Source organism: Rutidosis leptorrhynchoides, chromosome 2 (genome assembly GCF_046630445.1).
Source record: "Rutidosis leptorrhynchoides isolate AG116_Rl617_1_P2 chromosome 2, CSIRO_AGI_Rlap_v1, whole genome shotgun sequence".
NCBI classification, from domain to species: Eukaryota; Viridiplantae; Streptophyta; class Magnoliopsida; order Asterales; family Asteraceae; genus Rutidosis; species Rutidosis leptorrhynchoides.
The window spans coordinates 243,227,580-243,243,018 of record NC_092334.1 but is presented as its reverse complement, the minus strand read 5'-3'; the positions used below and the strand labels follow the sequence as shown (position 1 = coordinate 243,243,018).

General features: G+C 32.3%; 1 protein-coding gene across 1 annotated transcript; it reads right to left on the bottom strand.

Annotated features, from left to right (window-relative positions):
* Window positions 1–12,413: 12,413 nt before the first annotated feature.
* On the bottom strand, window positions 12,414–14,623 carry LOC139888621 (uncharacterized). Its single transcript, XM_071871619.1, has 3 exons — window positions 13,106–14,623; window positions 12,836–12,972; window positions 12,414–12,660 (listed from the first exon to the last, which is right to left on the bottom strand). Exons 1-3 carry the CDS (start codon window positions 14,621–14,623, stop codon window positions 12,414–12,416), a joined length of 1,902 nt encoding a protein of 633 aa, XP_071727720.1.
* Window positions 14,624–15,439: the final 816 nt, after the last annotated feature.

The following is a 15,439-nucleotide window of genomic DNA, read 5'->3' as shown; positions in this document are numbered from 1 at the left end:
TAAAGAGATCTTAATTTCCATAAATCCCGAAGAATCAGATCTTATAGATTTCCTAGATTTTCTTCATATCCCTTGAATTCTGGAATTCAATCAAGACGACGTCAGAAGTTAAGACGAACCTTATTTTCTAAATTCAACCCTGACTCTGTCAAAAGTTAAGATGAATCTTTACTTTCCTATTTCACTCTTTGGTGATAGCTTCATTCGTACTCTTCGAATAATAGAGTTATTTTATCTATATTATTCAATAATGATAAAAACTCTATTTATCAGCTCATATTCGTCAGGAAAACATATTTATTGTTAGCCATGACCACCTCACTCAAATTTCGGGACGAAATTTATTTAACGGGTAGGTACTGTGATGACCCGGGAATTTCCGACCAAATTTAAACTTTAATTTTTATATGTTTTCGACACGATAAGTAAAAATCTGTAATGTTGAGTCTCGAAAGTTTTGAAATCTATATTCATGTAATCAATTACCCTTTAACTGTGCTCGACGATTCACGAACACCTATTTGTAAATAGATATGTGTGTATATGTATAAATAATAATTGAAGGTATAATTTGAAATATTAAATGTTGTTGTTATGAAATAGGATATTATAATATTTAGTAATTAAAAACATATCTATATATAAATAAAAGTATATTAAAAATAAATATTAAATAATTGTAATACTCGTTTGATGTTTCGGTCGATATTAAACAAGTTAATTCGGACTTATATGATTTTAAAATAAACGGTGATTCGAAAATATGTTCTATAAATTTTAGGCTTACTAAAAATGTATTTAGTATCTAGTTATTAAATTTTAGCACTTTTTATATTTTACCCAGAATTGATAGGGACGGTTGATGTAATTTTTATTTAATAAATTAATCACCAGATTTTACATCATAATGACTAAAATGAATAAATATAATTAAAATAAAAATTTGGGATTTTTCTGAATAAGTTTATCCGCCCCTAATTAACAACGGAGCACGAAATAATATCCGATGTAAGTGTCAGTAGAGTCTAATAGTTACTTCATCCGTGAAATGTAATTTATCAATCAAATATAGTGTTTCTGTCTTTGTCTCTTTTCAATCAATTAAAACTTTACAAAAGTAATATATATGTATATCACGTATGAGAGGCAAAACCACACAAATATTTGTTCTTCTCTTCAAGAACACCCGGTACCATCATTTACAAACACCATGAACGCCACCACTTTTGCTTCGGGTTCCTTCCTGTTACCACCATGACACCCTCACAACCATCATCATATCAAAACCCATCAATATCATCATCATCATCATCATCATCATCATCATTATCAAACGTTTGTTGCTTCTTACTGTTTTTTTTTTCCATACATGACCATGTACGACACCAACACCATAACAACCCATCTACTAGTTACTAGTTCAGATCATCACCCAAACCACTTGTAGTTTTACTCGTTTCTTTTTCTGTTTTAAATCCAAAACCACACAAACCCACTACAAGCTACTTGTTTTCCTTGTTACTATTACTTCTGCTACGAGTAAACCCAAACCATAACAATCAACCAACGACAACCTCACTTTCCTACTGTTTTACTTCTATTCATTTTTGTTGCTTCGATGTTATTGTTGCTCAAACGGTTAACTATTTTTGTTACCAAAACTAAACACAATCGCTAAACCCCCACTTAACAGCCGCTGTTAACAATTTCCCGTTCCTATTTCTGTTTAAAGTGACAACCACAATGAACCACCATAGAAGCTAACCACTGCAACTGCTACACCTTGCTGTTATAGCCGTTTCAACATCCACGAATCACCTCACCATTTCTGTTTATGATCATGTCCAAAGCCAAACACATCTTGTTATGTTCCTATTATTCACTGTGTTATTTTTTCTTTTTCAATCGTATTCAAGCCAAAACCATCAAACAAATCCACTTGCTAGTAATCGATTGATTGTTTTGGTTGCTTTTGTTTCTTGGCCGACAAATTCATAGCAAATAACCCACTTGATTTATTAAAAGGCATGTCCCCACGGTTCCCTTTAATTATTTACATACATATTACCTATTATTTAATTAGAATAAAGTGGCTCTTGTTTTGTTGCTTCTCCATAACTTCCACGTCCCTTATGGAGATTATGGGTGGTCCACTAAGCCAAAGACTCAAGAACCAACTCTTTTGTTAATGAGAAAAACGTGGAGTATCTTTGACTCCAACTCCTGTACTCCATCACCCTTGTTTCGCGGATTAGCGAAGAAAAGGTTACAATGATGTCAAATAAAGAAGATGAAGAATAAGTGAAGTGAACGAGCTGTTTTACAGTTGCAGCTGCAACTGCTATTCCATCTACTGTATTCGGTTCCAACCCACACTTCTACTTCTGTTTATGACTGTTTCACTAATGTTACTGCCCTACATCGATGAGGAGTGCAGATGCGTGATATTTTCGTAAACAAAAATATAACCAAAACCTTAATGGACTGTTTATTTCGTTGGGCTGCTTGTTGGGCCACCATGATCAAAATTGAGCCGCTGCTAGGTTCAAACCACCACACAATCCATGATAACTATGGAATAATGCAAGAAGATGATGTACGAGATAAGTATCGAAGTGATGTTGATGATTTCGTGATTAATTGATATTGATGAACGTTATTTATGACCTTAAAAATTTTGATAGTTATGTAGTGATAAAGATGAATGATGACGGTACCATGATGTTACAGTGATGAAAATCACAATTTAAATTGTGATATTAATGACGTTGATGATAGAAATGATGATGATTAGGTTATGATGGTGATAACCGATTGGTTATTATCGATAATATTTATAAATGTCGAGATAGATAAGCTAGTAAATAAGGATCAATTTTTAAAGAATGAGATCGATGATGATTAAGATGGCGACAATAGAAATAATCACGATGATTATGATTATAAATGAAGAGGATAGTGATATGATGATGAACTAAGGAAATGAAAAAGGTGATGATGAGTTAAGAGGATGATGATGTCGTTAATAATAATAAGATGATTATGGTTATGATAATACTAATGATAATGGAAGATGATGGTAAAACAAGTTAAGGTTAAAAGAATTTAAATGAATGTTATACCAGAAAAGCATAAGCAGCTAAATGGTTAGGGTCTGTGTTGGGGTAGCAAGACGTCGCGGGTTCGAGCCCGGGCAGTGGCGTTTTATTTTTAAAGCTCATTTCTTCAAACGTTGTACTCTTTTATTATTATTATTATTATTATTATTATTATTATTATTATTATTATTATTATTATTATTATTATTATTATTATTATTATTATTATTATTATTATTATTATTATTATTATTATTATTATCATTATTATTATCATTAATTGTATTACTAATAGTACCATTTGTATTATTATTATTATTATTACAATAAATATTATATATATAAAATATAATTATTACATATAACATAAATATAACTAATATTACAAACTACTATGTTTTAACATGTTAACTAATATATTATTTTTATAACACTAATTAAATTATATATCATATATATAATATAACGTATTATAAGTACTAATATAATTATATTAAAATATATATAAACTTAATTGATTAATGTTACAATGTGTTAATATATATACTTAATATAGGTTCGTGAATCCGAGGCCAACCTTGCATTGTTCAATGCCGTCATATGTATTTTTACTACAAAATACATTATTGTGAGTTTCATTATTCCCTTTTTAAATGCTTTTGCAATATATATTTTTGGGACTGAGAATACATGCGCTGCTTTTATAAATATTTTACGAAATAGACACAAGTAATAGAAACTACATTATATGGTTGAATGATCGAAACTGAATATGCCCCTTTTTATTAAGTCTGGTAATCTAAGAATTAGGGAACAGACACCCTAATTGACGCGAACTCTAAAGATAGATCTATCGAGCCCAACAAGCCCCATCCAAAGTACCGGATGCTTTAGTACTTCGAAATTTATATCATGTCCGAAGGAGGATCCCGGAATGATGGGGATATTCTTATATGCATATTGTAAATGTCGGTTACCAGGTGTTCAATCTATATGAATGATATTTTTGTCTCTATGCATGGGACGTATGTTTATGAGAAATGGAAATATGAAATCTTGTGGTCTATTAAAATTATGAAATGATTATTTATGATAAACTTGTGAACTCACCAACCTTTTGGTTGACACTTGAAAGCATGTTTATTCTCAGGTATGAAAGAAATCTTCCGCTGTGCATTTGCTCATATTACATGGAGTCGTTCATGGCATATAGAGGGCAGAACCTCGCAATGGGACCAACTATTGAAGACTTCGTCCAGATGGATTAGGACGGGTCATTTCAATTTGTGTCAAAAATAAAACTGCATATCAGAGGATTTGTAATGTAAAATATGTTAGAGGTCGTATTTTTATTATTACATGTAAAGTTTGTAAGTCTAAGATTATCGCTAAACGATAATCATTATTAAGTTGTTTAAACCTTGTATTTGTAATAAAAGCTATGGTTTGTATTGTAAAAACGAATGCAGTTTTTGAAAAATGTCGCATATAGAGGTCAAAACCTCGCGATGAAATCATATGTTATTGTATTCGTCCTTATGGTTAAGGTCGGGTTATGACAATTGTTACGATTTGATATATATAGGTTAAACCTATAACTCACCAACATTTTTGTTGACGTTTAAAGCATGTTTATTCTCGGGTGAATACTAAGAGCTTCCGCTGTTGCATACTAAAATAAGGACAAGATTTGGAGTCCATGTTTGTATGATATTGTGTAAAAACTGCATTCAAGAAACATATGTCGATGTAATATATTTCTATTCTAAACCATTATGTAATGGTCGTGTGTAAACAGTATATTTTAGATTATCATTATTTGATAATCTATGAAATATTTTTAAAACCTTTATTGATAAAATAAAGGTTATGGTTGTTTTAAAAATGAATGCAGTCTTTGAAAAACGTCTCATATAGAGGTCAAAACCTCGCAACGAAATCAATTAATATGGAACGTTTATAATCAATATGAACGGGACATTTCACCAGGTCAACACCTAAACTTCGAAACGTCATATCTTAAGATCCGTATCTCCGATTTAATAACTGTTTGTTAAAACCGTGTATTTATTCGAGATCTATTTGTTGGAAACTACCAAGTTCTAATTTTTGAATGCAAATCGCGACCTCTATATGTTTTACATTCATGGTAGAATGTGTGATTTGTGATTTGTGTTATTCAGTTAAAATCATATGACAAGTTTCGTGTGATTTTACTCAGTATTGGTTGTAAATATAGTGAATTACCACATAAATTATGATATGGCAAGTTTTAAGCGGTCAAATTATGTTTAAATATCAAAATCAATGGAAAACGTCCAAATTGAAGGTTTTAGAGTCTGGATTTTATAAAATTTGTGGAACAAACCGCCTCCGGCAGTTTTTCAACAGAAAGATCTGGAAAAAAATACGCAACTAAAAATTAGAGTGACTAAATCAAAGCTACAGACCAATAGATATGGCGTTTCATAGTTTAGATGTTTACTTGATTCGGTTCATTCGTAAGAGTCGCAAGCCGCTTGCGTATCCCATTTATCGCATTTGCAAGCGAGGCTTGCAACTTTCCGTATTCGAATTTTTTAGCCTAATTCGCAAAGTCGCAAGCCGTTTGCGAATAAACATATGCATACGAAAACGATTTGCGACTTGCGTGGACAAATACGTAATTTTTAAATATATTTGGGAAAGTGTCATAAATCATTAAAAATGGAAAAATTATTAATTACCCTAAAATATAAAGTTATTATTATTATTATTATTATTATTATTATTATTATTATTATTATTATTATTATTATTACGGAGTATTATTATTGTTATTACTATTATTATTACTCGAATCAACAACAAGTGTCAATTTATTGGCCACTTGACTATCGCTAAGAGCCTAAATTGAACTTCAGTAAGATTTAAAACCAATGAAAATATAATTCTACCATTTTCATAGCGTCTCATACTTTTTTTCAACGTGCTTATTGACCAGAGGTTCATTCGGAAGCAATTTCTTCATCCATAGAACATTGAGAGGGGACATTTTATCCACTCTTGTGACGTTTTACTCTCGATGAAGAAATTGCATCTCTTTATTTTAGGATATAAGAATGATTGTTTACATCTTACCTCCACTACCCCACATATGTAAGATTGAGTTTTATTATTATTATTATTATTATTATTATTATTATTATTATTAGAAAATTGGCACTTAATAAATGATACATCTAGATAATGGTCGGTTTTTAGAAATTAGTCGGTTACAAAGACTTGGAAACTAGAGTGCAACTTTAAATAGCAACACCCTGTGGAAAATAGAATACAAAAGCAAAATAATAATAAAAATAATAGAGCCAAGTTGAGATAAGCCCATAGAATTCTGTATATAAAATAAAATATATGATGCACAATAAATATTCAGAAAAACATACAATCATCTCCAGTCTTTGAACTGTTGATGCTTTCCCCTGTAGATAATACAATACTCGAAGCTGCAGTGGTTGATGTACCACCACTCGTAGCAGAAACCAACAATAACACCTTGGTCTTCAATCAAGCCCCATCAGTATGTGACGTTTACCAGCGTGCTGTATCTCTATTTACCGAAAATGTAGCAACTGTTGATGTAGGTATTATGCCTTCATCAACACCTGGCTTTATAATCAACTGTTTGCTTGCTTTTGCGCAGATCAAGTCGCAGAACCAACCTGGATTCCCTTTCGAAACGCACTCGAAGCCCGTGATGGTTTCTGTAACCAGTCTACTTATATACGGCTTGGCTTCTGTTGCACAAAACATAATTTCCACGTCTATTTACGCAGCCGTTGCTCGTTTGGGAAGGATTGGTGCATTATCTGTTTTGATTGCTTCTTTGGCAGCTCTATTTTACTTTTGATGTTTTTCAATACCGTACATGGCCGGATTGTTCCATTTTTTAGTATTGAACATTGCCGGTTTTTGGTGGTGAATTTGGTATCTCTTCGTTCTACCTGCTACTGTGTTAGTAGCATTTTAATTTCTGTATTAATGAATTATGGACTTAGCTACACTGTAATCGTATGATTAAGGATGTTTAGTATTAGAGGCGGAGCTAGGACTATAGGTGATTGGTGTCACAAATAATATATTAATTGCACAAGTCTGGTACACCTGATCATCTACTAATTGACTTGAGAGCCAACCAAGACGACTTATCATTATTGTATTTTGTATTGAAATAATTGTGCCGTTGGTCTCTCAATTTTTCCCCAAAAAGTTAACAGCGTCCCTATTGAAACAGATTAAACGAATCAATAACAACAAGTATACAAGATCGTATACTTTGAATAACCAGAAACCAAACCAACAATCAATCACTTGAAGATTTAACAATGATTACAATACTCTGTTCATCAACTAGATGAACACAAATCACAAATCCAAACTCTGGATCACAGATACAATAATGTTGAATGTGTGAATATTATGAATATGAATACAACTATATGAAAACCTAACCCTAGACAGATGAATATATCAAAAAACTAACACCGACACTGCATAAACTTTCAATAATGACATTCAGGCCCTTGTACATCTTTGAGAAATGAGAATTGACAGAAACAGTCCCTGAAATGATAAAAACTAAACCCAACTATGTCCCGTCATTGTATAAGTATAATTTCACCCCCATACTAGGTATGTTAGCTACTTTTAACTTATACTCGATCCACAAAGGGTTTAGCTCTTCTTTTTCTTCATGTGTAACTTGATCTTCTTGTGCAACATCTCATCTAGACTTGTTTTAGGATACCTGCACAACTAATCACATACTAAGTACCAAACATAAATATTAAAGCATATTAGATTGACTATTTCAACAGTCCCTCAAGTTTTTTTTTTTTTGCTTTCAGCGTCCCTCAATTATCACTTTTTTGATTACGTGTCCCTCCATCAGTCAGACGTTAATGATGTCCGTTAAATCATGACATGTGCGTTGCATGTGAGGGTAAAATCGTCTTTTACCCTCTTCTTCTTCAACCTGAATCTGAAGCTTGTTCAATATGTTCTTTCCCAAAAAAACTAGTGTAAAAACTAAACCTAAACAAAAAACAAACCTAATTTATCCCACATTTAATTCATACAGTAAATGCTAAAACGGTACATGATGGTTGAGATAATATGATCAATGTAAGCAATATCTGATCAAGCTTAGCTAATTACGTTGCGCAAGTACCTCTTTTTTACTCATTTCTACCAACTACAACTTTAAGCTAAATGTACTTATGGTAAGGCATAAATTACAAGTTGTCCTAATTAGTTTCGTAGTATCAAACGATTAAAGAAGAATCAGGATTTACCCATAACCATGATTAGCATAATAAGGCAGATTCGATAACAACATTTCATCTATATCAAAGATCTAAGCATCTTTACCGTCACTGGCGACCTTTACCATTTTCACATACTTCAATATGTTCTCAACAATAACCTCCGAATCCGACAGATATCGGTCTCCGTTCATATACTCTTTCACGAAGTTTAGACGTCGTTTTGAAACAGCGTACCAGACTCCAGCATCATTAAGATATGTGAAATGGCTGAAAAGGAAACAAAATGCTAAATCGAGTTGTAGAACCAATTACTTCTAACTCACCGTTTGAAGGCAAAAATGGAGTAAGTGAAGATTTGATCTGTTGAAAATATTTAAGTTGGGGTTTTACATTTGGGTAAGAAATGGATGTATAAAAACACTAATAAGGGTTGGGTTATGATCAAGGGCTCTTCATCCGGGATCTTTTAATTTATTTGTTAGCAGATGATATAAACTTGGTGATTAAGCTATGGATCTTTGGTTGGTTTTGAAAATAAAGGTGAAATAGGAATGAATTTTGATTTCGACTTAAATTTGGGCTATGATTTGTAGGTGTAGGCGCTGAACATGGTAACGGAGATGGTAGAGATTAAAATTAGGGTTTGTAATTTTGGGTAAGAACATGTTTAGCAAGCTTCATATTCAGATTAAGAAGAAGCATAAATTAGGGTTGTTTTAATTTACGTTTAGTTTTTAGTTTAATTTTTTTTTTAAATTGGGGTTTGTAATTTTGGAAAAGAAAATATTGGACAAGCTTCATATTCAGGTGAAGAAGAAGGGTAAAAGACGATTTTACCCTCACATGCAACGCACATGTCATGATTTAACGGACATCTTTAACGTCTGACTGACGGAGGGACGCGTAATAAAAAAAAGTGATAATAGAGGGACGCTGAAAGCCAAAAAAAAAAAAACTTGAGGGACGATCTTTTTGGGGTAAAATGAAGGGACCAATGGCACAATTATTTCTTTTGTATTTCACATGTATCATGTATGTATATATCTTGAATATAATTCTCTAGGTCAATAATATAATATATTGTGTAGAATGTAATTTTACATTGTTTGATCATATATAAAATGTCATAATTAAGATGAGATTTAATTAACATGGAATCAATTTTTTTTTTTAAAAGGGGGAAGTAAATTTATTTATTTTTTTTTTTCAAGCATTAAGATCACGTGAAAATAAAAACATTTAAAAAGACAGTTTTGATAAATGTTACTATTTTGACCAGAAAATGCTTGAAGAAATAACATTCATCGACAAATGTTATTCCTGATAACATTCATCGTGATGCATGTTATTCTTCGAGCACCGACTAAAAAGTGATTTCCCCTTAATTAGCCCCCTAATTAACATATACACCGTAATATTTAGTGAGATATTTTATCGTTTACTGTTATATTACATTTGATAAATCAACTCGCCGAATTGGGAGATCAATCATATGAGACTTCGTATATCTACAAGGAACGAACCAACCTCTTGCACTATGCAAAATTCATACCTACAAAGTTCGCTCGATGAAATAAAGTCTTATTATTTAATTCGTGGTTCAAGAAGTTTTCTTGTAAATTTAAATCAAGATGGAGTGAACCTTTCATTGCCACAAAAGCCTTTCCGCACGGAACTGTAGGATTTGAAGGATCTAACGCAAACTTCAAAATCAACGGCCACCGACTAAAAGCATATATTTAGAAGACCACCCCCACGGAAGAATAATCCTTTTCCCTTGATCCACCTTGACTTAAGTCATCGAGATATTTTTGAAAAGTCGTGCTCAAAAGACATTATAAAAAAGCGCTCTTGGGAGGCAGCCCAAGCTTATCTTAGTTATATTATTTCTTCCAACATTTATTTTTGTCTATTATATACTATAAACTATCTTACAAATCCTAAGTATTTCACCATCCTATACACTGTTGTTTAGAAGGGCTCTGAGTTGCTCAAGCCTTCTTCGTCGTTGTGTATGTGAAATATCTTAGACTTACAAGTTTTTTGATTGTGTTAGACAGATGGTGATTACCATATCGTCATAGAGGCCTTCTATTAAAAGGAGGAGTCTGCGGACAGTAATCTCTTCAAACACTAACAAAGGGACTCACGAGCCTACTACATGCCAGATCAGGCCACATGTATTAATTAATACCACATATGTTAGCGACGACAGCTAGAGGCTACCACCACTGAGATTCATGGCACGATTAGCCCCTCCGTTGGAGTATCCCTAGTCGGCTATAAAGCCAGCACAAGATGGTACGGTCCTCCTGCTACGGAGCAACCCTGGATAACCCGACAATTACTTGGTCCTTACTAGAGGACCAGAGACACATGTATCATGTTGTTGGAGAATTATGCCGATTCGTGGGTATGCCCGTCGGTATATTGAGGCCATCCACTTACAGCAGAATCAATCTTTTTAGTTTGAATAACACCTTTATTTATTTTATCTCTAACAAAATGCAAATCCAAATCAAAATGTTTAGTTTTCTCATGAAAAACAGGATTTGCAGCAATCTTGATTGCTGCAGAATTATCAATATGAATCTGAACAGGAATATTACAGCTTTTACCAAAATCTTTGAAAACTTTTAAAATTCAAATAACCTCACATGATGCATCTGCAAGGGCTCTATACTCAGCTTCTGCAGAAGATCTTGAAACACAATCTTGCTTCTTACTTTTCCAAGTAAGAAGTGAACCATTCAAAAACAAACAATAGCCTGTCGCAGATTTCATAGCCATAACTCTTTTACCCCAATCAGAATTCACATAGCACATAAGATCAGTATCATTACACTTTCTTATACAAATATCTTTTCCAGGTGCAGACTTGAGATATCTCAAAACTCTTAATGCATAATTCAAATGAGAAACCTTAGGAGCATGCATATATTGACTTAATACATGAACAGAATAAGAGATATCAGGTCTGGTCAAAGTAAGGTATATTAATCTTCCAATCAATCTTTGATATTCAGTTATATTCTTAAGAGGTAAATCATTATGATTGTTATCATTATTAAACTTAAGATTAGGTTCAAGAGGTGTATAAATTGGTTTAAGTTCAATAACCCAAACTGATTTAATAAATCAAGAGTGTATTTTCTTTGAGACAAACATATGTTTTTATTTTCTCTAATAACCTCAATTCCCAGAAAATATTTGAGCGCACCTAAATCTTTTATTTGAAACTTAGACTTTAAGAAGTCTTTAAACTTTATAATTTCACATGTATTGTTACCTGTTACAACAATATCATCAACATACACTAGGACAGCAATAAAAACATCTTTTCAGACTTTATAAATAATGAATAGTCATTTAAGCTTTGTCTGAAGCCATTTTCGATTAAAGCAGAGGATAGTTTCTCATTCCATTTTCTAGGTGCTTGTTTTAACCCATAGAGAGATCTTTTTAACTTGCAGACTCTTTTTTCATTCTCACTATAATATCCTAATGGTAAAGTCGTATAAACACATTCATCAAGATCACCATACAAGAAAGCATTGTTAATATCAAGTTGAAATAACTCCCAATCATTTTGAACAGCAATATTAATCATACATCTAACAGTAGCCATTTTCACAACAGGTGAAAAAGTCTCATCAATATCTTTTCCATCTCTTTGATTGTAACCTTTGGCAACAAGCCTGGCTTTGAATCTTTCTACTTCACCATTAGATTTATATTTTATTTTATATACCCATTTACACCCTATAGGTTTTCTCCCTTCAGGTGGTTCTGTTAAATCCCAAGTATCATTTTTAAACAAAGCTTCCATTTCAGTATTCATAGCATCAACCCAATGTTTGAACTTACAAGCCTCCCAATAAGTTGTAGGCTCAACCATCTTATTCAGATTAGAAGACAGACAATAAACATCTTTTGATAAATTTTAATATTTGACAAACTTGTTTATATTATACTTAGCTTTACTATTAAGAACAAAGTCATTGAATTTCTATGGCAAGGAAGTGTTCCTTTGAGATCTTCTAACAGAGTGTTGAAAAGAATAAGATGAGTCTTGATTTTGTAAATTAGTGCCCTCAGGGTTAGTGTTATCATCATTAAGAGTTGTTGTAGGACTTGATGACCTGGCATTCACATCTAACTCATCTGCACTAGATGAATCATTTGTGTCATCACCAGGTATTGTTTCACTACTACCTTCACTTTGATGTTCATTATCTTCCCCTTCATCATCGGGACTTTGAGTATTTGATTGTATTTATTTATTTCTTCAAAAACATTTATTTGACTCAAACATTTTTCAAACTGCATAACTTCTTTTTTTATTTTAAAAGGAAAAATGGTTTCATAAAATTTGACATCCCTTGACACAAAGAAACATTTAGCAAGTGCCTATGTTTCCTTTCAACTAACCCATTCTGTTGAGGAGTATATGCACATGATGTTTGGTGAACAATACCATTACTTAACATAAAGTCATTGACTTTTGAATTTACAAACTCTGTACCATTATCTGACCTGAAACATTTGACAGTCCTTTTAAACTGATTCTGAAACAAATGAAACAAGTTTTTTAGACAATCAAACACTTCTTCTTTAGATTTAAGCAAGTATACCCATACAGCTCTTGTAAAATCATCAACAATAGTTAAAAAAATATTTAAAACCTCTATGACTTAGAACTTTATATGGTCCCCAAACATCAAGATGCACTAACTCTCCTAATTCAGTTGTTTTATGATTACTGTTAACAAAAGATTCTCTAGTCTGTTTAGCCTTATGGCATATATCACATGGTTCATTAAAACTTTGTTTATTTAAGTTTAAACTATGTTTTAAACACATTAAAGCTTGCTCAGCTGGATGACCCAGCCTGCAATGCCACAAATCAACAGAATATTTGTCAACTTTGGTTATGTTGGAACTACCAACAATACCTTTTTCATTTCCAGTTAGAAAATATAAACCACCACTCACAAGGGTCTTCTTGGACACCAAGTCCTGGATATAACAAGCAACATTATCAAAACCAACAAACAAATTATTATCCCTAACCAAGCAGTGAACAGATAAAAGGCTCACATGATAATCTGGAACCACCAAAACATCTTTTAGTATAATGTCATTTGAAATTCTAAGATTACCAATTTTACTCACTTTTGCTTTGGTCCCATTAGGATGAGAAACAGTTAAATTCAAATCACTCACATCATTGTGTGAGACAAAATTATTAATTGAATTTGTCATGTGTTGGTTAGCTCCAGAATCAATAATCCACCCATAATGCATATTCTCAACATTATCACTAATCATATTATTTTTATAAAAAATATCAAATTGTGAGTTGAAAAACACATTATAATTCTCAAAATTACCTGCCATATTAGAAACACCAGGTTTAACAGCACCCTTATCATCCAGAAGACTCAATAATCTCATTATCTGCTCATTACTTAAAGAAATAGGAGTAGAAGAGCTACTCCCTGTAGTGTCATTATTAGCTTTACTTGTATTACACTTGAAATTGTTGTTAGACCCAAAACCCTTTTTTCTAAGATTGTTAGAATAACCAACAACTTCAAAACATTTATCCACAGTGTGATTGGTCATACCACATTTGGTACATTTAAGATTTCCAGACCTAGTAGGATACCCTACAACTTCAAAACATTTGTCAATAGTATGATTTGTTCTACCACACTTGGTGCATTTTAATTCTTTGAATTGTTGATTAGCATTGGGTTTGTATGAGTTAGTGTAAAAAGCAGATGACTCAGTATTCTTTTTATTACTTATATTAGATTTTGTGTGCGATTCTTCTCTAGAAATAATAGAGAAAGCAGTGTTCACTGAGGGCAGTGGATCTCTGGTAACTATGTTACTTCTGATTGGCTGGTAAATATCATCTAATCCCATTAAAAACTGAATGAGTTTTATTAAACTGGTGTGATCTTTAAAAGATTTAGATGAAGTAAGGTCACAACTAGGAAGTTGTACCATAGTATCATATTGTTTCCATAAAGAATTTAGATTTTGATAGTAGTCTGAAACCGAACTACCACCATGAGTGATTGAATTCAGCTTTTGATACAGATTGAATATCACAGACCCTTCTATTTTATCATAGGTTTCTTTTAGCTTTTTCCAAACATCAGAAGCAATTTTTGAATAAATTTGACCATTGTAAAGTTCATCAGTCATAGAACCCAAAATCCAAGACAACACCACAGCATTACATCTATCTCACTGGACTCCAAGAACCTCATTATCTTCACTTCTTTTTAAAGTACCATTTATAAAACCCATTTTATTTTTTGTTTGCAAAGTAAGTTCCATTGCACAAGACCAAGACTTATAGTTTTTAGTTCCTTTAAGTTTAACAGTAATTAAAGGTGTACTACTTATATCACTTGGATGAAGATAAAGAGGATCTCCAAAGTCCAGTTTACTAATCTGAGTAGAACTACTACCATAATCATCATCTTTAGCTATGAGAGTAACAGATATGAAAAAAGACTATACACGAAATAATAAACACAAATAATAGCAATTCTTTGATAATCAACCAAAGCTTGATCAGGTTTCCATTGATTTCAATGAATCAGGGTCAAGAGTTGGGCTATGGTGATTAATCGAAGAATTTAACAAGACAAACAAGTAAAAATAAAGACAAATAAGAGAGAATCAAGAAAACTCCCCTAGGTCTTTATCAATTGCAGCGGAAGAACACAAGACCATGGTGAAGAAGTTCAACCGATAACAAATTAGGGTTTTGAAAACCCTAAATTAACCAAACAAGCAAAAACGCCCAAAATCCTTCGAAGAACAAACCCTAGATCAAAGAATGTCTGAGCACCGAATAATATCAGACGAATCGCTATGATACCATGTTAAAACAGATTAAACGAATCAATAACAACAAGTATACAAGATCGTATACTTTGAATAACCAGAAACCAAACCAACAATCAATCACTTGAAGATTTAACAATGATTACAATACTCTGTTCATCAACT